The sequence below is a fragment of the Ornithorhynchus anatinus genome, chromosome 10 (genome assembly GCF_004115215.2).
Source record: "Ornithorhynchus anatinus isolate Pmale09 chromosome 10, mOrnAna1.pri.v4, whole genome shotgun sequence".
Lineage (NCBI taxonomy): Eukaryota > Metazoa > Chordata > Mammalia > Monotremata > Ornithorhynchidae > Ornithorhynchus > Ornithorhynchus anatinus.
The window spans coordinates 45,227,641-45,253,626 of NC_041737.1; the positions used below are offsets into that span (position 1 = coordinate 45,227,641).

At 40.4% G+C, this 25,986-nt stretch overlaps 1 protein-coding gene across 3 annotated transcripts in view; it reads right to left on the reverse strand.

Annotated features, from left to right (window-relative positions):
• GRM8 (glutamate metabotropic receptor 8) overlaps positions 1-25,986 on the reverse strand; it is a 458,029-nt gene that overhangs the window by 87,481 nt on the left and 344,562 nt on the right. For all 3 annotated transcript variants that reach the window (XM_029072711.1, XM_029072712.2, XM_029072713.1), the window contains exon 8: positions 1,933-2,069. In XM_029072711.1, coding sequence (XP_028928544.1) covers positions 1,933-2,069 — 137 coding nt within the window. The remainder of the gene's footprint in view (positions 1-1,932; positions 2,070-25,986) is intronic.

Consider the following 25,986-nt stretch of genomic DNA (forward strand, 5'->3'; position numbering starts at 1 on the left):
GAGGGCCAGGACCCATTATCGCAGGACCTGTTTGGGTGGATTTCAGTTTGGACCCAAGAAAAAGATATAAGCAGTCCAGCTGTGCAGTAATATAAAATAAACTGGAGATGTGGTAAGGTGGTTTATCACACCAGTGGCTGGAAATGTAAGTCTGTTTTATGCATTATTGTTGGTAGTGCTTTGATAATTATTGTGAAGGAGCCTCAGAGGAGCAATAAATTGTAAATACTCTATTGCTGTTTTTGTGGCTGCTTATCATTTGCTTCTTTTTTGAGCACTATAGAGAATCACTCCTGAATAAATACACCACTTCAGGGATCACATTTGGACATGCAAAGCCCAAAATGCATTAAAATATCATATCAAGTCCTTTTGGGTAGAATCAAATGCTACTGCAATACAAGTGAAAAAGTGTCGAGTGTAACCATCCACACCCCTTTTCTGTTCAGAAATCTCTACCAGTTGAGCTGGTGCCATTGTGGCCTATTAATTGTTCGTCTGGGAAAAAAACTTTTATGAGCAGCCTAGAGAGCACAACATTAAGGGTCATTAAGGATAAGGAAAACTGGAAGTTGCCTGTATTAGAACAGAGAGTGACATCACTTCACTTATTATCCTCTCTCCTGGTCTATTTATGAATGATGCAGCAGTGCAGAACTATCCTACTAGCTAGTATGAAAGACGTGTATATTCTGGTCATTCCTGGCTTGGCCAAAGGTAGAGAGGGGGACTTTCAATACTTTAGTTAGCCCCTTGACCTCAACTTCCTCATATTCATTCATTCATTCAATTGCATTTATTGAGAGCCTACTGTATGGAGAGCACTGTATTAAGCGCTTGGAGTGTACAATTAGACAACAGATAGAGACAATCCCTGCCCAACAACAGGCTCACGGTCTAAAAGTTATATGCAAGAGGAAGACCATTCCTTCACCAACTACTTAAGCTCCTTCCCTCAACACCCACTGCCACTTTCCACAGGCTAAAGGGAATGTAATTCCATCAGAGGTTGGGCATCATGGTCCGAATGCCCTGATGGAACCCCAGACATGGTGGGGTGTAGTTGAGATAGAGCCAGAGAGTGGATATCTCTGGAGGGACCACTGGACAGGCTCCCTGGCTTCTCCGTTTCCTAAGTTACATCAATGGTGACTCACCATCTTTCAGAGCCCTACCGTGCTCGGAAAACTCATCTGGCTCTCTCTCCAGCTTTCCATGGCAAGCCCACATATACTGGCAGAATCAAGGAGGAGGCAGTAGTATTTGTATTTATAAGCACTTACTGTGAGCACAGCACTGAATCAAGAAGGGCAATACAAACAATCACAGGAATATGTGAAACCTTCATTAAATGATAAAAAAAATTACTTGATTATCTGGTTTCTTTAGGAGATTGTTTAAAATATTAAATTACAACAAATATGATGGTTGGTCTTGGTGAGGGCAGGGGGACACAGATCAGAACTAAAAACCAAAATAGCTTTTCTGATTCAAAAACTGACTCCTGGAAGAATCAAGGAGGAGGCAGTAGTATTTGTATTTATAAGCCACTGACTGTGAGCAAAGCACTGAATCAAGAAGGGCAATAGGGAGGGTTGTTATAGCTAGACACCAAGTCAGTGAAATGAAACTCAGCAAAACCCTTTTGTAGAAAATGTCTTTATACAAAAAGTCCCCCAGACAAAGATATGGTAAGTAAAACCCCACCTCCCCATTACTCCTTCCATTTCACTGTGAAAAAACTTCACTGTAATAATCAACTTACGATAAACAGACAGTTAAATATTCAATATGTCCTAAAGACAGTTCAAGCATTCCTTCTTTTCACTTTTATGACAAGAGAACATCAAAAAAAGACATTGTTGCTTAGTACATTCCGTAAAAACATCAAATTTTCTATTCCATGGCTTCCCACAAAATACTGATACTTGCATTTAGATGAAGCTGGTTAGTCCAGTGACCAATGATTTTATATTCTGTACTTTTGTTGGTCATTTGATACTGGAAAATGTCATAACGTCCAGGTGCATCACCGTTCTCATTGAAAATGACTGGTGTCCCAGCGCTGCCTATAAATATTCAGAAAAGAAGTTTAATAAGCGCTTCTGGAAATTGCCACTGGAAACTTTATTATTCCATAATCTGAAATATAAAGACCGTGATAGAAGATTCTGAAAGACTTGTTTTTCTTCTTCCAATGTTATTTGCATGGTGATAAACCCAGCTTTGCGAACAGGACAGGGAAAGCAAATGATCAGTAATACAGTAAGGTAGTGAATGAAAAGCTAAGTAAAGATAATGCTAAAAGAGAATTACACAGGACTGCATATCTTTAGTGGTATGGCTATAGAGGAATATAAATACATTTATGACTGTTCAGCATTGTATACATAAAATATACTCTAATATGGAATTTGAAATAAACATATAGGTGATATGAATCCTCAGGTCCCCCAGACTGCTCTCAGGACTTGAAGTTGATCTTTTCTCCAAACCTTTTACTGCTAAACCTCTCCCCTGCAGATAGAAATGAGTGGAGCTAGGGGTGTAGACTTCATGCAGGATGGGAACAGAGTGACCCTTGGCCGGGGGGAGTCCCTGATTTTCACTACACAGGCCGCCACTACTTGGAATCTTAAACTGGGAGCTGGATATGAGAAATTGAATCAGCTCTTCTCCTTTCATTTCCTTCCACTAAATGCCTCTCTGTCCTCTCTCTCACCCTTTCTTGCTCTGCTTTTGTTGTTCTTATTGTCAATCTCCACTCATGCTGCTAGACTTTTTCCCATTCTAAAAAATTACCTCCCTCAACTAGTTTCCTAAGTGAATTCTGAGATCTTGATTTGTCACTTAATATGGTCTTTTCCTCCTACCTAAACTCCCCCCAACTCCTTGGTCCAATCTATGCCCTTCCTCTTCCCTCTTTTCTTAGTGCCTTTACCTCTCTACCTCTCCCAGAACTTTCTTTCCCCTCCTCCTTTGTGCCTGTCTTGTGATTCTCTCTTCTCTTCATCATTTCCTTGCTTTCTTCTTTCTTTTCCCATCATTTCCTTTCACTTGCCTCCTCCCAGACATTTTTTCTGTTGTCCGCTGGTTTCCAATTTTATGATACTTTTTTCTCCCTTGTGGAAGATATGTACTTGGCTTCTCTTCTTCTGATCTGTTTCCTTTTTCCTGTTTTCTGTTACTCTTTATTCTACCTGCTTTTCGTCTTCCTGTTCTTATCTGCTCCTCCCTCTTTTTTTACTTTTCCCATTCATGTTTCTCTTTTGGGCCCCCTTTCTATCTTCTCTCCACCTTACCCTTTGGCTCCTTCCACGCATCATGTTAGGGCATTTTGTTTGTTTTTCTATAAGTCCAAACTCCATGCAGGATGGCGAGGAAAGTGGCTGTCAGAGGTCAGATATACACATAAGTTCTTTTGAGCACTTAGTACAGTACTCTACACAAAGCAAATGCTCAATAAATACTGTTGATGGACGCTACTGACTGATGGAAAGGTCACTACTCTCCTTTTCTGGGCTGAAAAAAGACAAAATCCTTCAGACTATCAGACATTTTCCCTATCACTTCTAGGATAGTTCAAAATTGCTGATGGAGTCACCCCTCTAAAATGATGGGTGAACCTCAGTCTTGAGATTTCAGGACCAAGAGCCCATACAAAGGAATTGATTTTAGTGGTTGGCTCCAGGCCAACTACAGTCTCTTTTCCCTGCAAGTCATGTTCCCGCTTGGGCATGGAGCGCAAGAAGTGAGTAGGTAAACAGGGGTGCCAAACATTGCAAAGAACAACTGGAGATTTTACCACACTACTCCCACAGTCAGCAGAAGCAACCACAGCATAGTGCTAATGCTGTGCAATCATACCCACCAGGTGGTTGCCTTGATAGCCACTATTAGCAGTTATTTTTCAGGATTCCTGCTTGGACCTATCTACCTCCCAGAATATTCTAGGTGGTTTGTAGGGTCACCACTGAGCAAAATTCCAACAGGCAGAACAGGGCCTAGAACACCAGAACCTTTATAACACTACTACAAATACTAATAAAAATTGTGGTATTTGTTTATTCCTTGCTATGTACCAGGCACTGTTCTAAACACTGGGTAGATACAGGACAATTAGGTTGGACCCAGGTCCTGTCCCACATAAGGCTCACAATCTTAATCCCCATTTTACAGACGGGGGAACTGAGGCACAGAGAAGCGAAGTGACTTGCCCAAGGTTTCATAGCAGCCTGACTCTCAGGCTGTGCTCTGTCCTCTAGGCCATGCTGCTTAACTCTGATGTACAGAGCAGTGCTTCAACCCCTGTATCAACAGCAGGGCTAGTTCAAAAGTATGACTGTAACATACAGTCTTGTCTTATGCTGTCGAGTCGTCTCCCACCCATATTGACTCCATGGACACATCTCTCCCAGAACGCCCCAGTCTCCATCTGCAATCATTCTGGGAATGTATCTATAGAGTTTTCTTGGGAAAGCTATGGAAGTGGTTTACTATTGCCTTCTGCGCAATAAACCTGAGTTTCCATGCTCCACTCTCTCTCATGTTGCTGCTTCCAACAGAAAACCTTGCTCATGGAGGATAATGTGGGGAAGTCTAGGTGGTCTGTGAAAAGTCTGAATTGCCGGAGTATTATTTTCTGTGGTCTCCCTCTTGTACTGGAAGTAGTAGTGTGCCTGAGTACATTGTTATGTTTTTTTTTGTTTCCAGATGTTTATTAAACTTCAGCTTAGTTCATAGGTACCTGAATTATTTGGTTTCTTTACACTGGTCTCTTCTCTGTCTCTTTAAATCTTTCTAGGGCAGCTGAGATTCAAATCTTTCTCCCTGCTGCTCTTCCCTGCTAATCTCTGCAGATCTCCTGCTGACTGTCAGCTCAAATTGTAGCCTTGTTTACTACAGTGCAGATCAAAAGCTTCCTTCTTTAGGTCAAATACCGGGAGTGTTAATGAGGAAAAATGGAGGATAGAGGAGGTTGCATTATCACAACCAGATCACACCAGATTAATGAAGTCCAAATTAAGGAGGTTCATTCATTCATTCAACTGTATTTATTGAGTGCTTATTTTGTGCAAAGCACTGTACTAAGCACTTTGGAGAAGATAACAATAAACATAATCCCTGTCCACAACAAGTTTACAGTCTAGAGGTTCCACTCTATCTCCCTTCACCTCTCTCTCTTTCTCTCCCTTTCTCTCTCCCTTCTTCCCTCTCTTCTTTCTCCTCTGTCCCTTCTCCTCTCCCTCCCCCTGTCCCTTACTGCTCCTCTTTCTCTCCCTTCCTCCCTTACCCCCTTCTCTCCCTCTCTCTATACAAAAACATATATATGAAATAGTATATATACTTAAACATAACATATGTGTATTTACTATTTTAAGCTATATGCATTACATAGTACATATGTATAAAAGTAACATATCAAATGACCTATAAGATCCTAGGTTACTGAACCAAATTACCATAACCTGGCATTTGGAAAGCAAATTTTCAACTTCATTATTATAAAGACAAAGACCACTGGAATATAATGTGGCATACATTATTTTAATTATAAAGCAAAAATCAACTGATCCATTTCTCTATAAGGACTTAACTTTTTAGTCAAAAACTGTAGTAGATTCGCTCTCTAAATCTGGAGGGGTATTTAAAAATGATGTATAAAAATGTATTTCTGGATACTGGAGAAAATGAGAACCCCCAGATGACAATGCAAGGAAATGAAATAAAAAACAAAAAATCAAGAGGAAGCAAACATATAATTACCTAGTGTTTAAATGTGAGACTCATGGGTTGATCAATCTACACAATAAGACTGAAATGCTAATGCTAATGAGGGTTTCTCAGGTTAGGACTACAATCAAAGAAAAACTCTTAAAAATCTCTCAACAGACCTGGAAAATTTTTTTTTGAGTTAAAGTCCTCTCTCCTGGGGGAACTGTGAATTCCTCTGATGAAGACATGCTTTATTAACAACTGACAGCAGCCATTTTTTAAGGACCATTTCTTTCAAGGACCAAAATCTGAAGCAGTGGATTTTGCCTGGCTCTTAGTATAGGCAAGGGATTTGCCAATCATCAAATACTTAATACTGAGTGGGAAGAGAATGCTGAGGCTGCCCTTTAAATGAATGTCTACTGTGTGCACTGGAGTACAATAGAAGAAGAAAACCAGATTTCTGCCCACAGGTAGGTCACAAAATAATAGGGGAGACAGACATAAAATAATTTACATATAGAAAGAAATGCTCAAATACAGGGATTGTAAAATATGTAAAAAAAGCGTCAAGAGAAGTAGTATATGCATGTTAGAAGAGAGGACTTGACTTGAGAAAAAGAAAAATTAATTTGTTCATGGAGAGCTCATCAGTCACATAAAGTCTACATTCAGAAATCTTTAAATTGATCTCTAAATCCCAGACCTTTCACCTACCGTTTACTATTATTGAACTGACTCATAATACCCTGTCTGCTAACTACCCTTAGATCTTTCCCAATGAAACTCCCTTCATGGAAAACAGACTCCATCAGCCTGCCTAATTGCAAGAAACAAATCCCAGAAAACCCAGAAGTCCAATATTAAATCAACTAGTTTACCACTGTATAAAAGAACACCCTTTCCCATGAAATGCTCAGGTCACTAGGGATTTTCAAAACATCTTTTTTTAACTATTCCAATAAGTTGTCCCTAAACATCAAATGACCTGAAACTGTTCTATTAATTGGTACCAAAGAGCATGTTTACCCATAAAATAACCCATGGTTCACCTAAGCAATGAAATGTGTTTACATGTTGACCATACCTAAAGAGGCAATCAATATCTAAACTTCAGGTACAGTCTGCACTTACATTTGGATTAGTACCCTTTATTCACCCGACCCTCAGCCCCACAGTCTTTATATGCATATCCATAATTTATTTATATTAATATCTGTCTCCCCCTCTAGACTGTCAGTGACTGGGAAGGGGACATGTGTACCACCTCTGTGGTATTGAACTCTTCCAGTCATTTAGTACAGTGCTCTGCACACATAAGCACTCAAATGTGATAGACTGATTTCAGAATTGTTTGTTTAAGTGGCAAAATTGGAATGTAGGCATTTATATCCATTATATGACTAAACAAAACCTGCTTTTAGGGTAGATAAGAAAGCCAAATAATTCTGAAACTTTCTGCCCAAGCGGGTTCCTCCACTCTTACTTACACTTTTACAATCCTTCTTATTAACCAAGGACTGTTAGAAACCCTTTCAAAAAGCTCCCTCTCTCCCCTTTCAGTTAAACTCTCCTCCCACTGAAGCAGCTTGTTGCCGCTAGAATACCTGCACCATCACACCACTGTCCATCCCACTCATCTCAATGTCACAAAAGCAATATCTGATGGAGCTTTTCAGCAATACAACAAAGGCACACTTAAAAGGATCATATCCCTAGTTTTATCATTTAGAAACCAAATTGCCGGCACATAAAATGTCAGTTATATCTGCATCTCTCTCTTCAAACTACAAAACAATACTATACTAGGAGATGAAGCATCATTTGGGAAGTCCCAGGAGCATTAGACTGTTTACACCATATGACAATAGTTAGCTTTAATGTCTCACCATAAGACTTTTGGGACTGCTTCTGTGTTTGGGTTAATGATTTTAGGAAGCTAGAATCCTATATTTGTGCACACAAATCAGTATTTAGGTGCATTCATACCTGCTCTGCATTCCTCAGGGCTCATTCGAAAAGTGGGTCCCATTTTAGTTTCTAAACTGGTTAGCATTTGTGCATAGCTCAAGGACAGCTTATTAGTTGAAAACAGAAAATTTAATTGACTTCTTTGTTGAATGGAAAAAGGTAGAAAGAGAGTGCTCTCTCCCAGAAGTCAGAACTGTGGGATTAGAAGACCAGCACATTCTATATTCTGGCACCATTGCTCACTCACTGGATTGATTCAAGGAGACTCATTTATTGTTTTCATTCCTTATTTTCTCTGTAAGGAAAATGAGATAACAATAATGCTTTCTAGCCAGTAAATTATTTTGTGATCTTTGAATTGATGGTGCTGCATAAATGCAAAGTGCTATTTGTCATTACTGAAGAGCAGTACTTGAGAAAGAGGAATAAAATGTTTAATTGCATTAAAGCGTTCATATTAGAAGAATGAACTTTCAAGATGAAAAAAAGGATTAGTGTGCCCAGGATATGCATTTCAGTGAAGCAGATGAATTAGGGGATTGAAATAAGATGCCCACAAAGAAAAAGACAAAAGAAGCCATTAAAACATTTAATGCCTAGTTAAAGGAATAAAATAGAAAGGAATTATCAACAATTAAGCAGAACTAAGCAATGTATTTTGAGAACAGTCAAAAGTGTAATCAGTTAGGTAGGGTTCATTGATAAGCGCAGCTATTAAATATGCATTTCCTTATACATCAGAGGGTGTTTAGCCATCACACAATAAGGAGCAAACACTTAGTCTTTAGAGTTATTAAAAAAGAGATCTAAAATTGTCACTAGAGTATTACAATACACTTTACTATAACTGCATTTGCATTAATGACAATGACAGACAAGTCCTTTACATAAAAATTCCACCTTTGTACGTATGAAAAGCATTGAAATGGGCTTTGCTCTCTGAGGCAAAAAACTAGTATCATCACATATACTGTACCTGGCTTTACTATAATTAAAACAGGAACACATGTCGAAGAACATTCAGGGGAAGATAATCAGGGTAGAACAAGAAGCCAGAGGTGGGATGTAGACCAGGGATTGTATCAGACCCAATTATCATGTATTTCCCCAGTGCTTAATACACTGCTTGGTACATAATAAAAGCTTATTAATTACCACAATTATCTTTATTATCAAAAATACTATTTATAAATCATTTACTTGGTGCAGAGCACTGTACTAAGTACTTGGGAGAGTACAACAGTGAAGGTAGACAGGATTCCTGTCCTTTAAGGAGCTTACAATCTGGCCATGGAGCTAGACATTAAAACAAATTATATGTTGGGGAAGCAACAGAGCGTAAAGGTATGTAAGCCCATCACTGGGCAGGGATTGTCTCTATCTGTTGCTGAATTGTACATTCCAAGCACTTAGTACAGTGCTCTGCACATAGTAAGCGCTCAATAAATACTATTGAATGAATGAATATGTAGTTAAGTGCTGAAGGGGCTACAGTCAGGTAAGTACCTAAGTGCTTATGGGAAATGGACTTAAGTACATAGGTGACACAAAAGAGATAGATAATAGCAATTGGAGATGAGAGATTAAAAAAATTATATTTGTAAAGCACTTACTATGTGCAAGGCACTGTACTAAGCACTGGGGTTAATACAAGCAAATCGGGTTCAACACAGTCCCTGTCCCACATGGGGCTCACAGTTGTAATTCCCATTTTAAAGTTGAGGTAACTGAGGCACAGAGAAGTGAAGTGACTTGCCCAAGGTTATACAGCAAACAAGTGGCAGAATCAGAATTAGAACCCAGAACCTTCAGACTCCCAAGTCTGTACTCTATCCACTAGGCAATGCAGCTTATCTAATTAATCGAGGAAGTCTTCCTGGAGAAGATATGATTTAGATGACCACAAATGATAATGTAACTAGATTACCCCCTTGACTGCTCTTACCTGAACACTGTACATTAGAAACTGGTCATGATCTAAGACTAGCTTTGCAAGTCAAAATTGTATGGAATTATTCAGGGTCATACAAGAACCCCAAATACCGAACTCTTCTCATGTGAGTACTATGAATTCACACTCAGACATTGAAATAGTGTCAGCAAACATTTATCATGGAATTGAAACTCAATCTTGATTATGCATGACTACAAAACCACAATAGACAAATAAATGGTAATTTCAATATGTATTTATATCTTTTGTGAAAAAAAATCCTCACATTAGGCTCATGTTCATAAAAGGAGTCAGCTTGGAATAAGCTGCTTCTACTCAGATAAACAACAGGATTTAATCCAAGATTCTTCACTGACTTTGCAAACATCTGAGGCAAACAACTGGCAGCTCTGAGTACCCACAATTTTTACACAGCTGAGTAAGACTAAGCTCTCCCATCCTTAAGGGAAAGTTGAAGTCTCTTTCTAATGATCAAAGGAGCATGAAATGAAAGATGTGATGTTTAAATATCTTTCTTCTTCCTCTAAATTTCTATAGCATTGTTATGCTCTACTTGTATCTCAGTGATTGCTGTTTTAAAATGTAAAGCATGCTGTGTCACTCAGAATTGATACTTTTTATTAATTCACTGCAGCTATCTTGTGTCAGTTAGATTGGGTGAACTCCGTATGAGCAGATGTTTCAGTGTTTGAGATACTTAAAAACCAGGAAAATGGCAGAGTCCATCAACTTCTACATTAAACTGAGGAAAGATCTGCCTGTTTCAGACAATGATTTATGAAGTTGAGAAAAGGGGTAACAAATCATTTATGTTTTTTAAAGACCTATTTCTTGGTAATTATGGCAAGTGTCAATGAATAATTGGCCAATGTATGAAGTGAGCATTTATTATGTTGCCATAATTTTTCCAGGTAATTATAAGGTTATTAATGCCCAAGGATATAAAGCAATAGTGCATCTGTCTATACATTGTTGAAATGACTATCTCTAAAACATTAAATGAGGACATTTTAATTCAGAGTAGTTTGGAACAAATTTATAGGGCACGACCTTATTGATAAACTTAGATTTTGACTAGACTTGATATTTTTTACATTCTTTGCCTGGTGATCACATCCCAAAGAAAATCTATCTCTGTAAAGATATATTTGCATATGTATCTAGTGACTGCTTTAGAGATCATAATCTTGAAGAACGTTCCATTTTAAAGTAGTAATCAATGAATCAATGGTATTTATTGAGCACTTACTGTGTACAGTGCACTGTGCTAAGTGGTCGGGAGAGAATAATGTAAAAGTTAGTAGACACATGATTTCTGCCCTTAAGGAGCTTACAATCTGCAAAATATGTCAGAAACACTGTTCCAACTCAAACCTCTCTGAATTGTACACTTTTACAATTAAAATCCATGCATACCAGAGGACTATAACCAAAAAAAAGAGACAGAGATGTATAGAGAAGTCATCTATGTGAGACAAAAAGTTGATGTACCCAGCATTTATGAACACTGAACAAGCAGGTGCAAGAAGAACTTCCAAACACCTGTCATCAGCAGTGCAGATTCATATGCAGAGGAGTCAAGTAAAGCAGAGAGAAGCTTACTCATTTCCTCAGTTTTTACATTTATAATCTCCTAACATGCACATTCTCCATTGTTTAGACAAGAAAACAGAGATTTGTAATTTGCTAGACAGGTAGTTATTAACAGAAAACAGTTGGTCTCTGAGTTACCCTGAGAGTAACCCTTTATTTTAGGTCTAAAAGTGGTTACTGAGTGGAAAAGGAAACCAGATAAGCTTCCTGTAAATTAAGGAATCTGAGCTCTGATTTTGTGTAAGTCTTGATATTGTATTTTCTGTCAAACTCTAAAATAAAAGTATCTATCATGCAGAACATAACAAAAGCATATTGTGAAGTGTCAAGTTGTTGACTTTTAACTCATTAAAAGAATTATTTTTGGATTTCTTCACTTGTATTTTAGAATGACCCTTTCCTTTTTATAAAAATGACTGGAGAAGCATGGAGAGCAATATCATCCATGAAATATGGTTTCTTCATCTCTGTTAGCCTAAAGGCACACTCTAGCTAGCAAGATGTTATGGATGAGGGAACTACAAAAGTCTTGCCATATATTCTACATTCATGACATGCTAATAATAAGGCACTTGGATTTTCCCAACAAAAAGAGCATTATGGTTTTATCTTTTCTATTTACATTTGTGCATTCATTTTGTATTGTCCATGATTTCCTCCTTCACTTTGGGATTAGAATCTACTGAACAATGAAGGATAAATGATAATAATCATGTATTTATTAAGTGCTTACTATGTGTACTAAACCCTGAGGTAGACACAAGCTAATCAGATCAGATACAGTCCCTGTCCCACATTGGGCTCACATCTTAAGTAGGAGGGAGAATAAGTATTGTACAGCTAAGGAAACTGAAGTATAGAGAAGTGACATGACTTGCTCGAGAATCACACAGCAGGCAAGTACCAAACCAGGTCCTCTGATTCCTAGGCCTGCTAATAATGACAAACGAGGCATTGTCTGTCTGTCTAGAATGTAAACTTGTTATGGGCAGGGAATATGTCTACCAACTCTGTTTTATCATACTCTCCCAAGCACTTAGTCCTGTGCTCTGCACACAGTAATTGAGACAATTAAGACTATTGATTGGCATACTAAGCCCTCTTACAGAACTTCTTAACTCCTAAGAAAGGTTAGCTAATAGAGAAAGGCAACTGAAAGGCTCTCCATCAGCTGGCTTCTTCCAGTTTTCCCTCCTCCTACAATTCCCAACTATGTTACAACTTCCTTCCAAGCATTCCTTTTTTGAAAAAAATTGTATCTATTAAGCACTTAGTCTCTGCCAGGCCGTACTAAGCACAGAGGTAGATACAAGATAATCAAGTTGGACACATTCCCTGTCCCACATAGGGCACATATACTTAATCCCCATTTTATAGGTGAGGTAACTGAGACACAGAGAAGTGAAATAATAATAATGTTGGTATTTGTTAAGCGCTTACTATGTGCCGAGCACTGTTCTAAGCGCTGGGGTAGACATAGGGGAATCAGGTTGTCCCACGTGGGGCTCACAGTCTTAATCCCCATTTTACAGATGAGGGAACTGAGGCACAGAGAGGTTAAGTGACTTGCCCACAGTCACACAGCCGACAAGTGGCAGAGCTGGGATTTGAACTCATGAGCCCTGACTCCAAAGCCCATGCTCTTTCCACTGAGCCACGCTGCTTCTCCAAGTGAAATGACTTGGCCAAGGTCAAACAACACACAAGTGAGAGAACTGGGGTTAGATTCCAGTTCCTTCCAACTCCCAGGGCCATGCTCTATCCACCGGACCACACTGCTTCAAGGCCACATTGTTTCTTTCTAACTGCCCCTTACCATCAATTCTCCTACTGCTGATCCATTGTTCAGGCCTGACACAGGCCTGCTAGTCATCTTGGCATCAGATCTGAAGACTAGCTCTTTAGAACTTTTAGAACAAATGCATTGCTGCAGTAGAGAGAAATACACTAGGCAAAGGATGGTTTGAAGAATAGCCGAAACCAGTCTATGACTGGTCTATGATTGGCCATGTGCCTCACACCTCACCCTCCAGGTACACTTAAGTATACACCACAAGTGGCTGGACTCAACTGTAGACATTATTTTTGATGGGAGACTTCATTATTTGAATGAATGAATCGTCATCACCACCACCATTATATCAAGCAACTATATGAATTTCACAACAATTGGGAGTAGGAAATAATAAAAAGATCCCTCAGTGCCATTTGATCCCATATGCCAAACTGAAATCTGGCCAATCTAAACTTATTTTCCTTCTCTCAAGACTGAGGAAGGCAATTTTGGAGCTGAAATGTGAAAAGATGAGATGAGTAGAGTACTGTTTATGTCCACTAGTTCTCCAGCTTCTCAGTCTTACCCTGACTTCACATCAGAACTTTTGTTCTGCCACTGGGCAGATGTGATCATTATGTCCTTCAATTTCCTCACTTGTAACTGGGGATAATCATACCTGCCTAATGGGGGTGGTATTTCATTTATTCATTCAATAGTATTAATTTAGCACTCACTGAGTGAAGAGTAGTGTACTAAGAGCTTGGGAGAGTACAAAACAACAATAAACAGACACACTCCCTGCCTATAATGAGCTTTGTTGCAAGGATACAATGATTATTATTACAGAAGCAATGTATTAAAAAAAAGCTATGGAGAAATAAAAGAAGCACTACACAAATTCAAACTTCTAACATCACTTCAAGTTGAATTCGGCCAGCTGACAGGGAGGCATGAAAAATCTTTTCCTTTTCAATTCACTTGACCACAAGTAGTGCAATCTGCAGTAGGGTTATTTTTGTCAACCTGAAGATAACACTTTAATGTTTGTAGACTTTATTGTCAAGGCATAGGTATCAAGATATGGTGTTATTGCTGGCATTTAAGAGGATCTGTCCATCAGAGACTTGTTTAAAGGCATACATGTTGACATGACTAACATACTGTAGCTTTCCAGGAATGTGCATTTGACTGTGTAAAATGTATAAGAAGAATTTTTACTATCCTAATTGTTAATCATCACTATGGAAATGCAGGCAGAAGCCAACGATTCTGGTCTATTGTGCTCACTGAATAGAGAGTAAGCTGGCTGAAATAATTCAATAAAGCCCTTCAAATTTCCCCAGCGTGCACTTCACTGACTGTTTATTGGCTTTGCAAACAAGGTGGATGTAGAAGCTACACTCTGGTGGTCTGGGCATTTTATGGCAAAAATGATCCTGAAAGAGATGCTTGCAACACTTTCTGGACTGAGAAATTGTCCTTTGTTACATCTGTGACAACCTTCGCAATCCCAACCTGCCTTGTTCCATCTCAGCAGGAGGGACAGAAGTAGCAGAAGCAGCTGTAGGCCACTTACGCAGAACGTAGAACACTGGGAAGGTCGCTGCTATGGGAGTCACTGTGACTAAGACTGTAAGACTCTGAGCTGCAAGAACCCTGAAACTTTGCTCTTCTAGCCATGGAACTTTACAGCTTTTATTTTGTGCTTATCCTTATCCTCATCAGCAGGCTCCTACTGATTTTTCAGCTCTTTCCTCCTGCAATTCATTCATTCATTCATCGAATCATATTTATTGAGAGCTTACTGTGTGCCAAGCAAAGTACTGAGCACTTGGGAAAGTACACTACAACAATAAATAGGCACATTCTCTACCCACAACGAGCTTTCCCCAAGATACCTGTCCCTGTCAATGCTCCTACTGCTGATCCTTTGTTCATGCCTTCCGCCTGCCCTCTCCATCAGCCTTTGAAATCCAGTGAAGCTGTCTAATTATCACCCATGAATTCTTTCCTAAGGTTCAAATCCTTGCTCAGGACAAGTGCTTAATAAATACTATAACTATTACTAATATTACTAATATTACTAGAATTAATTCCTTGAGTAGAGCATTATTTAGGGTGGTCACCATTTAAGCATGTTCCTGTTTAGGTATGTCACTGTTTAAACGTCAGGCAGTCATTTACTGAGCACTTACTATCTGCAGAGCACAGTACAAAGCACTTGGGAGAGTACAATATACAGAGTTGGTAGAAACGATCCCTGCCCTCAGTGAGATTACAGTCTAGAATTTACAGACTTGAAACAATTACCCCTAACAGTGATGGACAAATCAGAATGGCCTACTGGAAAGAGCACGGGCCTGGGAACTGAGAGACATGGCCTCTGCCACTTGCCTGCTAGGTGACCTAGTTGGCAAGACACTAACTTCTCTGTGCCTTAGTTTCCTCATCTGTATAAAACAGGAATAAAATATTCCTCCTCCTTTGACCTCAGGCTGTGAGCCCCATGTGGGACAGGGACTGTGTCCAACCTACTTATACTGTTTGTAAACCAAAGTTTAGCATGGTGCTTAGAACCTAGCAATTGCAAAACAAATACTAAAATGGCTATTACTACTATACTGCACTGTCAGAGTCCTCCACAAATATTTATCTACTAGGATTTTCTCTGGGTGCCTTTATCTTGCTAAAGTCTGATATTCTGGCCCTTATCAAAAGGCTAATAAAAAAAGAAATGACATTCCTGACTCGATCAAAGGTCCATCGCACCTAGCTCCTATCTTATAACAGAAGTGACAGAAAGCTCCAAGAAAGTGTGATGGCTGTCCTCTTTTACCTGTAATCTAATGGTAAGAGGCCTTTTAAAATTCCCAAACTTTTCTTCTACTTCCCTAACTTTTCTCCTTATGGACCTCATGCTCGTAAATTTGTTTAAACCCTTCTTAAAGCAACTGATACTTCTGTACTACATTGCTATGTCAACATGATGGCACTGCTTTCTGAAAATTATCCTACTCCAGAACCCTGAGGCCATAATCATCTCACTAGGGAAGCCTTCCTGGCTCTTCTGGGCCCCTGATTGAGGGACACTGCTCTTGCAGAAACAGAATGAGTGTTTATGACCCAGGCAGAAGAAGCACAAGGTTACAGTGACACAAAAAATGTAAGTAACACTACATATTGTGCTAATACCCAGTCAAGAGCAGAAGATGCTCAGTCTTCATCTAGCTCAATCTAATGGTATCATCCCAACCTCTATTCTGAGACTAATAAGGAAAAGCAGCAACAAGTTCAGAAGCTAGGTCAAAGGCCATTACCTGAAAAACAAACTACTCCATGCATCTGAGGAGATTGCTGGATACCTGCATTGTTTACAAGAGGAGTTCATTCCTAAATTAAAGGGTGTGTTGCCAACAGGGTGTGCTGTTTACAAGTCTGCCACCCGATATCCTAATCTTCACAAAGACTTTGTCTTTAAATAGTTTATTCTACCTTTCTGGTCTGTGACTCTTCCTTTTCAGTTCACCTTGAAGGGGCTTCTGGGGTACACTTACTAGACTGATAGGACAAATCCAAAGACACATGTGCATACACATACCCACCCACACAAAAAAGATTTATAGCATGGAAAGGGGTGTGTGTGTGTGTGTGTGTGTGTGTGTGTGTGTGTGTGTACACACCGAGACTGCTCTCTCTAAGGTCACCCATGACCTCCTTCTTGCCAAATCCAATGGCTCCTACTCCATTCTGATCCTCCTTGACCTCTCTGCTGCCTTTGACACTGTCGACCATCCCCTCCTCCTCCATACCTTATCTCACCTTGGCTTCATGGACTCTGTCCTCTCCTGGTTCTCCTCTTACCTCTCTGGCCGATCATTCTCGGTCTCCTACGCTGGAGCCTCCTCCCCCTCCCTCCTTTAACTGTTGGAGTTCCTCAAGGGTCAGTTCTTGGCCCTCTTCTGTTCTCCATTTACACTCACTCCCTCGGTGAACTCATCCGCTCTCACGGCTTTGACTACCATCTCTACGCAGATGACACGCAGATCTACATCTCCGCCCCTGTCCTCTCCCCGTCCCTTCAGGCTCGCATCTCCTCCTGCCTCCGGGACGTCTCCACCTGGATGTCGGCCCGCCACCTAAAACTCAACATGAGCAAGACTGAGCTCCTCATCTTCCCTCCCAAGCCCGGTCCGCTCCCAGACTTCTCCATCACCGTGGATGGCACGACCATCCTTCCCGTCCCGCAGGCCCGCAATCTCGGTGTCATCCTTGACTCGTCCCTCTCGTTCACCCCACACATCCTATCCGTTACCAAGACCTGCCGGTTTCACCTCTACAATATCGCCAAGATCCGCCCTTTCCTCTCCACCCAAACGGCTACCTTACTATTATGGGCTCTCGTTATATCCCGGCTAGACTACTGTGTCAGCCTTCTCTCTGACCTCCCTTCCTCCTCTCTCGCCCCGCTCCGGTCTATTCTTCACTCCGCTGCCCGGCTCATCTTCCTGCAGAAACGATCTGGGCATGTCACTCCCCTTCTTAAACAACTCCAGTGGTTGCCTATCGACCTCCGCTCCAAACAAAAACTCCTCACTCTAGGCTTCAAGGCTCTCCATCACCTTGCCCCTTCCTACCTCTCCTCCCTTCTCTCTTTCTACCGCCCACCCCGCACGCTCCGCTCCTCTGCCGCCCACCTCCTCGCCGTCCCTCGGTCTCGCCTATCCCACCGTCGACCCCTGGGTCACGTCCTCCCGCGGTCCTGGAACGCCCTCCCTCCTCACCTCCGCCAAACTAATTCTCTTTCCCTCTTCAAAACCTTACTTAAAAATCACCTCCTCCAAGAGGCCTTCCCAGACTGAGCTCCTCTTCCCCCTCTACTCCCTCTGCCATCCCCCCTTTACCTCTCCGCAACTAAAGCCTCATTTTCCCCTTTTCCCTCTGCTCCTCCACCTCTCCCTTCCCATCCCCACAGCACTGTACCCGTCCGCTCAACTGTATATATTTTCGTTACCCTATTTATTTTGTTAATGAATTGTACATCGCCTTGATTCTATTTAGTTGCCATTGTTTTTACGAGATGTTCTTCCCCTTGACGCTGTTTAGTGCCATTGTTCTTGTCTGTCCGTCTCCCCCGATTAGACTGTAAGCCCGTCAAACGGCAGGGACTGTCTCTATCTGTTGCCGACTTGTTCATCCCAAGCGCTTAGTACAGTGCTCTGCACATAGTAAGCGCTCAATAAATACTATTGAATGAATGAATGAATACACTTACATGTGTTTTGTTAATGCAGTAGGAAGTAACAATATTCTGAAAAAATTTTGTTAGGGGAATAAACATTCTTGTGTTAACCACCTCCCACACCTAGGATGAATCACAGTTTCTATCAGTGTGGATGGAAAATAACTTATTCTGGCACTTTACATTTGTCACTGCTCAGTGCTGATACACATTCACATACTTTGCGCATCTGCTTAAAAAAAGTCTTTAATTTTCCATTTCAGTAAAATGCAAGCAAATTTTTATAAGGTTATCAACAATGACCAAGGGCCACAATGTGCACAGCATGCTTTAAAAAATCGGACTCCTGTCTTCAATGTCATATTATAATGCAAACCATTTTCTCCTACTAATAAAATAATAAAGATCCATGGTATTTGTTAGGTACTTAATATTAGCCAAGTACTGTACTAAGCACTGGGGTACAAACAAGATAATCAAGTCCCTCATGGGGTTCATAGCATAAGTAGGAGGAAGAACAGGTATTCCATCTATATTTTACAGATGAGGGAACTGAGACCCAGAGAAGTTAATGACTTGCCAAAGATCACACTACAGGTACGTGGGAGAGCCAGGATTAGATCCCAAGTACTCTGACTCCTTGGCCCATACTCTTTCCACTACGCTACTATGTTCCTCCCCAACTAGGCCACACCTCTTCTCTTATGTTAAAGTCCAGCGTAGTTAATGGAATTTGGAATTATAAAATTAGGACAACTGCCAGGATAATTCTGGCTTTAAAAAAAAACAAACACCAAACATACTTTGGCCTAAAATATCCGAGCAATTGATAGCGTTTGGAATTCATGAAATGACAGTTCAATTCTCTGCTTTACTATGTTAAATTTGATTTGGACTAGGAGATATGCATATTCTCATGATGTAGTGAAATATCTCCTCTTTTCTAATCACTGTCTGTAAAACAGTCACAGAGAATATATCACTGTCCTGGTTCCCAAAGCAATACCTAATTTATATCAACATTTCCCACTCTACTGTATTATTTGTCTGAAAGTGTATTCCCCATTCCTACATTCTTGCCCATTTGGGATGATACCAAAGATGAAAGTGGGCTAAAGACAATGCAGGGTGTTACTCTGAGCAGGAATGTAAATATGGAATCAGGATCCAGACCCTAAATGAGAACTTACCCTACTTTAATGTCCCTGAGTTAAATCTCTTGCACATCTTGTTCAGGCAGAGGACTGTGGGCTACACAACTGCCTTTGATTTCAATATGTCCCTATTTCATCATTTATATATCACCCATTCTTGAGAGCCAAACTCACAGTATACTCATGGAAAATCAGCCCTCAAATCAGCCTCAATCAGTCCTAAAGGAAGCCGTCCCATTGACCTGGTCCCTCATTAACACAACCCACATTTTCAGAACAAGAGAATCCTCACCTGAGCAATAATGGTCTATGAACTCCCCATAGGCATATCACCCTAGATATGTGCAAAACTCACCCCTTAAACCATCCCAAGCCAACCCCCAGAAGACTAGCTTGCAATAATTAACAACTAACTTAAGAAAAGTAGCGTTTGAAGTTCAATGCATACATTCCATTGGTAATTGAACTACCACAAAAATGCCCACTAGCTCCTTCATGATTTTTAGACATAGGAAACAATCCAATCTTGACTTTCAAGCAAGAATATGTCCTTCTAAAGACAATGTTAAGGTCATAAGTTATTTAAGATGGAACTTCAGAGAAAGAAGTGTGGAATGATATTTCAGAAGAGTCCAAGAATTACAATCTGAGGAGATCAAAGAGTAGAGCAGATAAGTTCTAATTTTCCATTATGCTAATTTTCCTTTATGCTCACACTACAGAATTTCACATGAGTTTTTCTGGGTTCAGACTCTATTTTTTTTTTCCAATTTCCCTAAAATTGTCAGTCTGTTGTACATTTTCTTACATCAAGCTTGTAAATGTTCCGGAACTACAGCTCTGTGAAACAATGGATTTCATTAGAAATATTTGAAGAGAATAAAATTCAGTACCTTTTCTGGATAAGAAACTGAAAACATCACATCTGATATCATACTAAATGTTTATAGCAACTTTCAACTCATCCCAAACTATCTCCCCAAATTTGAGATAAATGCTTTCAATCTAAATAATTTGTATTGAGGAAATCAACTAGATTATAAAGTCCCAGAGGGCAGAGATTGTATCTACCAGCTCTATTGTATTCTCCTAAGCACTTAATACACCCTCTATACAAAATGGGAGCTCAGCAAATACTATTAATTGATTGAAGCATGACAAACCAGTAAGCTTCTGATTCCCCACTGTATCTAACATTTCCCTTTGCTAGAGCTCAAACAGTTTGCCACGCTTCATGGCTATTCACATGTTCACTGCTGAAGCTGAACCATTCATCCACACCCTAAAGCACAGGTTGCAAGGCATACCCACCTGAACTCATTTACCTTTTCCTGAAACCATTATGGGCAATTCTTTAAGATCATCAGGCCACATCGTAACCACTGTGAATCCTCCAGCTGTTCAGCGCCAAACTGAAACTCATCTCTCTTCAGCCCAACTCCATTCTGTGGATACACAACCAGAGGATATCCAGCTAGGTCCCAAAGTTCAACCAGAGTGGCCCCACCTGATGATTCTGCAGAGTTGTCCCTAATGCTTTCAGAGCAGCTTTGGGGTACCAAAATTCCAGAGCATTTCTGCTGCCAAGATCTTTCATCTATCTTCCCTTTTTTAGTGTTGACAGTAGGTGATGGGGTTTGAAATGAGTGATATTGTTTTGATCTTTCTTTCTGGTGTAAAATGTGAGTTCACTCTATAGGATATAGGTATTCCTGTTTCTTCTCAAGTTGCTACTGGCATTAGGATTCACAAATGATAGCAAATCTATAAGAAGAACTGATAGTTGAGGCTGGGATAAAAAAGATAGCTCAATTATTTCAAATACCCAAGCAAGAAATATAGAAATTCTATGGAGTTGCATTAGCCAAGACACACACTTATCTTCAGTACACATATGCTTTACCCTTATGAGCATAAATCTTCAACTTGTGAAATGGAGCCTGTGGTGTGTTCTAAATCATCAGAGCAATGAAACTGGACCTACTATAGAAGCTTATTGTGGAATGACTCTCAGAAGAGCAAGACTTCAAGACTCTCCCAGTGAAGAAGTAAAATTATGAAAAGGATTCTCAGGTTTCAAGAAACAAAGAGTGGTCTTACATGTTACCCAAATCAATGAGGCAACATTTTAAAATAATGACCAGATGATAAATGAGTGCCAAAATTGGCCCCTTTCCTATTTAAATCACTCTAGGTATTAATGATCCCTAGGCCATATTACTGAACGTTCAACTTTTGATACTAGATATAAAGCACAACATATGAGATACTGTTCCTGGCCTCGAGAACCTTCACTGCAAAAAGAGGAGTTGATTTGCAGTGTATGCTCTAATTGTTACAAACTCCAAATAGAAACTAATCTGCCACACTGGGCGTAGTGAGCGGGCTGCAGAAGCAAGATAAAGACATCCTCACCATCCTCATTCTTCACCCCCACCAGATTTTCCCACATTCCCACTGTGCCTACTTTGATGCCTCATGAGAAATATCAAATTGAGGGGAAAGGATTTATTTCTAAGAGAGACTGATATCTCAAGGTTGTGTTGGGAAATGTCAAAATCCCAAGAGCTTTTCAGTTCTGAGCCCCTATGACCCTAGAGTTTGTGTCATCTACCCTCCAGGGACACTCAAGACCACATGCAGCTTTCTATGGTAGGTGAGAGCAATCAGCAACGAGATTTAGCTCAGGAGAACATAAAACTTGGAGTAGCTGGAGAGTACTTAATGTGAGTTAGAAGAAGGAGTAGGGAAACCAGGACAGCTGGAGCCAGGGAAACAAACCACAGAAGTGAAATAAAGATGAGACTAGTTAATTCATCAAAATAAAACATAACCTGAAGCAAAAATAAGGGCTTTCTTCAGAGCCAATAATCACCAGTAAGCAAGAGGTTTGAGCAGCTGAAAATGTCATCTTTCATCACAGCTGAATGATTGAGGACTGGACCATTGGTGATTTCCCCAAGACTGGTGGCTACAATAGGAACATTAGCCAGCCAAACTGGTCAAATTGCATCTGGGTAATTAGGTTCTACCTATCCATGTTTCCCCCCAGAAGGCTCACATAATGCATGTCCCTCCCAGTGTTAATCTGATTATGGAGAGCTGCTTTCTGTTAAATGACCATTAGAATAGGAGCCTCAGGTGGTGGCATCAGTGGATGTGAAGATGATTCCTGTGTGTGAGCACCCACAGTTACTGCTGCTGTCACTGGGGTAGAAAATGTAAATCCGGAAGAAGCCAGGAATCCTTCCTAAAGACATATTATTGTTAGATAATATTAATAGCTCCCTTAATAGCTCCCTTTTTCTCCTACCATAAGTTTTCTTCATGCTCAGGTATCGATCATTTGTCCCAGGTGAAAAAAGCTAAAATCTTTGAATAAATGTATACGCCTGTTAGTTATTATTTAATAATATTAATAATGTTGGTATTTGTTAAGCGCTTACTATGTGCAGAGCACTGTTCTAAGCGCTGGGGTAAACACAGGGGAATCAGGTTGTCCCACGTGGGGCTCACAGTCTTCATCCCCATTTTACAAATGAGGGAACTGAGGCACAGAGAAGTTAAGTGACTTGCCCACAGTCACACAGCTGACAAGTGGCAGAGCTGGGATTTGAACTCATGAGCCCTGACTCCAAAGTCGGTGCTCTTTCCACTGCGCCATGCTATTATTTAGGAACCTGGGGATGTTAAAGTCATTTTGAAAGCAAAACACTACAGGATTCTATTTTGCAGACCTACAGAATATGATACTTAACTACTAAAACAGCCTCACAAGATCACAGTTAGAAAGATGTTGAGGATAATAATAAGAAACCAAATTGGCAGTAACAATAATCAGGAATCAGACACTCCCACCCAGGTTTTCTAAGCAGGTTTATAATCAGTCTCTGGATTTAACATGCCCCTAAACTTAGATGGAAATGAGATCATACAATGAAAATCAGATGTTCTTTCAATCTGGATAATGGGAAGGATCATTAATGGTTCCTGTTGAGGAACATTACAGGTTATAAAAATGTCATCTAGACAAGGGTGGAAAAGCTATCTCATTCAAATTCTGAATTCCTTGGGGAGTAAAAGTCTTTCACTTAGCTGTGGTTGAGTTGTGATTTCAGAATCTGAAAAATGTTAACACTATAAGCAAAGTATAGTGCTTATAGCAAAGTGTAATTTGGGATTCAGGGGAACATGAACTGCTTAAAATGCCTCTAGGAATGTGGAGTCCATTAAAAGAAACTAAAGTCTTCTCTATCCCTATATCAGTGAAATTACTTTCTCACTAAGCTTTCGGTTCATTTACCAAGGTGGGCAGCCGAAGGAATATTTAATTAAAACCAAGAGGGAATTACCTGTGTGGGATTCCCCACATTCCACACTTAAATCTGTAGACATGAGAGTTGGAAAGAAAATGTTTGCAGGGCACCTACAAATGCTCAACTTCAAATGCTCTAAAGCAAAGATAGAATTCCCTACCTTCCATTCATACACTTACCCTTTGACCAATGGCCCCATCTCCATCTATAACATCACCAATCTGTGTTTTCAAAAATCATAGTGATGTCTGACTGCTTGTTGTCGCTGCCACCAACCTTTTCAACCCACAGTCAATCCTGCTGCTTCGGTCCATGACCACATTCATCATCCAAGCCAGTGCTAAAGCTTGCATCTTTCCCTTCTAGCCCTCTCCACTAAAGTCTCTTTTACTTTAGTGTTTCCTAAAGAGTGTCCCTTCTGGCTTTGCTCATTCCACTCCATTTCTCAAAATCCTGCAGAAACAGCAGCTTTCTCTCTCTCTATCTCTCTCCTGGGTACCAGTCCTCACCAAAACTTTCCAGTCTCTTCCCTCAGTCTATATGTCAACTTAGGGGGCCTCCTTCAGTCAGTCAGTCAATCAATCGTATTTATTGAGTGCTTACTGGGTGCAGAGCACTACGATAAGCAATTGGGAGCATACAACATATTAGACACATTCCCTGACCACAATGACCTTGCATTACTTCCTATCCATCTCCCCATCTTCCTTCATTCAAACCAGTTAGTTGGACTTCCCATCAAGTTTCTTCCCACCCCGAACATAAATCACTTTGGATCACAATCCCAGAAACCTTCTCCTTCTTAACCACAACCCGCAACCCTCGCTTTCTTAGGAAAGTCTACCTGACTCATGACACTTGTCCAATTAGACAGAATCCAGAATCTTTTCCAGAGCCCCAATTCTTCAAACACATCTCTATACTGCAAAAAATATATATTTAGAATTTGTATAGAATTAGTCCCAGGCTAGAGACCTGCATGCCCATAATAAAACCAACTGAACCTGCTAGAACTTGCAATAAAGTGGCAGGTTAGGCTACACAGCATTTGGATGTGGACTCAGAGTTCAGGTTTGGGTTGGTGCAGGTAATGGTTGGGGGGGAAGGGGTGTCATGTTGATCCCATAAATTAATGTGCTATGCAGATGCTTTAGGTAAATAAGTGCTGGGACTAGCCCTTTCTGATGCACCTCATCCCCTTTCTCCCTTATCCCTTTCTCTCTCCAGGCTCCTTCTACTCCAATCCTGTTCTTCCAGGCTTGTACCTGACCAATAGCACTTCACTTTGAGGGGCAAATGGCAGGACCGGCAGGGCAGCCATCTGTGTACAGTTCTGCTGTAACATAAGTGGGCATCTGACCATAGATATTAGAGGCCTGCATGAGAACTATTTCTAGCACCAGTATTGGCCCTGCACCTTCAGACCATCCAGTTTGGCTCTCTTGTCTCATGAACCATCAAAAAGGGTCTACCTAATAGGAAAATTCCTGGTCGGACTAGGTAAAGAGACTTTTTTGAAGGCTTGGGCTGGGTATGGGTGGTGACCTGTGGAAGCCAGGTGAGTACAAGTAGTCAATATTGCTGCTGGTACTCATTGTTCCTTGACAAGCAGTCAATTAGTCAATTGTATTTACCCAGCACTTACAGTGTGCAGAGTACTGTAATAAGTACTTGGGAGAGTGCAATAGTAGATGTAGATTGTATGCTCCATCATCATCATCAGTGGGATTTATTGAGAGCTTAGGGTATGCAGAGCACTGTACTAAGTTCTTGGGAGAGTACAATACAAAAGAGTTGGTAGACACATCCCCCGCCCACAATGAGCTTACACTCCAGAGGGAAGGGAGACATTAATACAAATGAATAACATATATATGTACATATACATATATATACACATATATATATAGCTATGCACATAAATGCTATAGGGCTGGGAGTGGAGCAAATATCACATGCTCAAAGGTCACAGATTTAAATGCATTTATGACGCAGAAGGTAGAGGTAGCCAGGAAAAATCTCTGCTCCTTGTGGACAGGGAATGTGTCTATCAGCTCTAATGTACTGTACTCTCTCGAGCACTTAGTACAGTGCTCTGCACATGGTAAGTGCTCAATGAAAGCCACTGATGGATTGATTCCAGCAACCACTGTTCTGTAGTGTGGGGGATGCTGGAGAATGTAAGAATCTTACAGCCATTATAATTGTCTCATGGTAATAGTGTGGTTCCAAATGGAAGATCAAATTTTCTGGGGTGTTTCTGCACA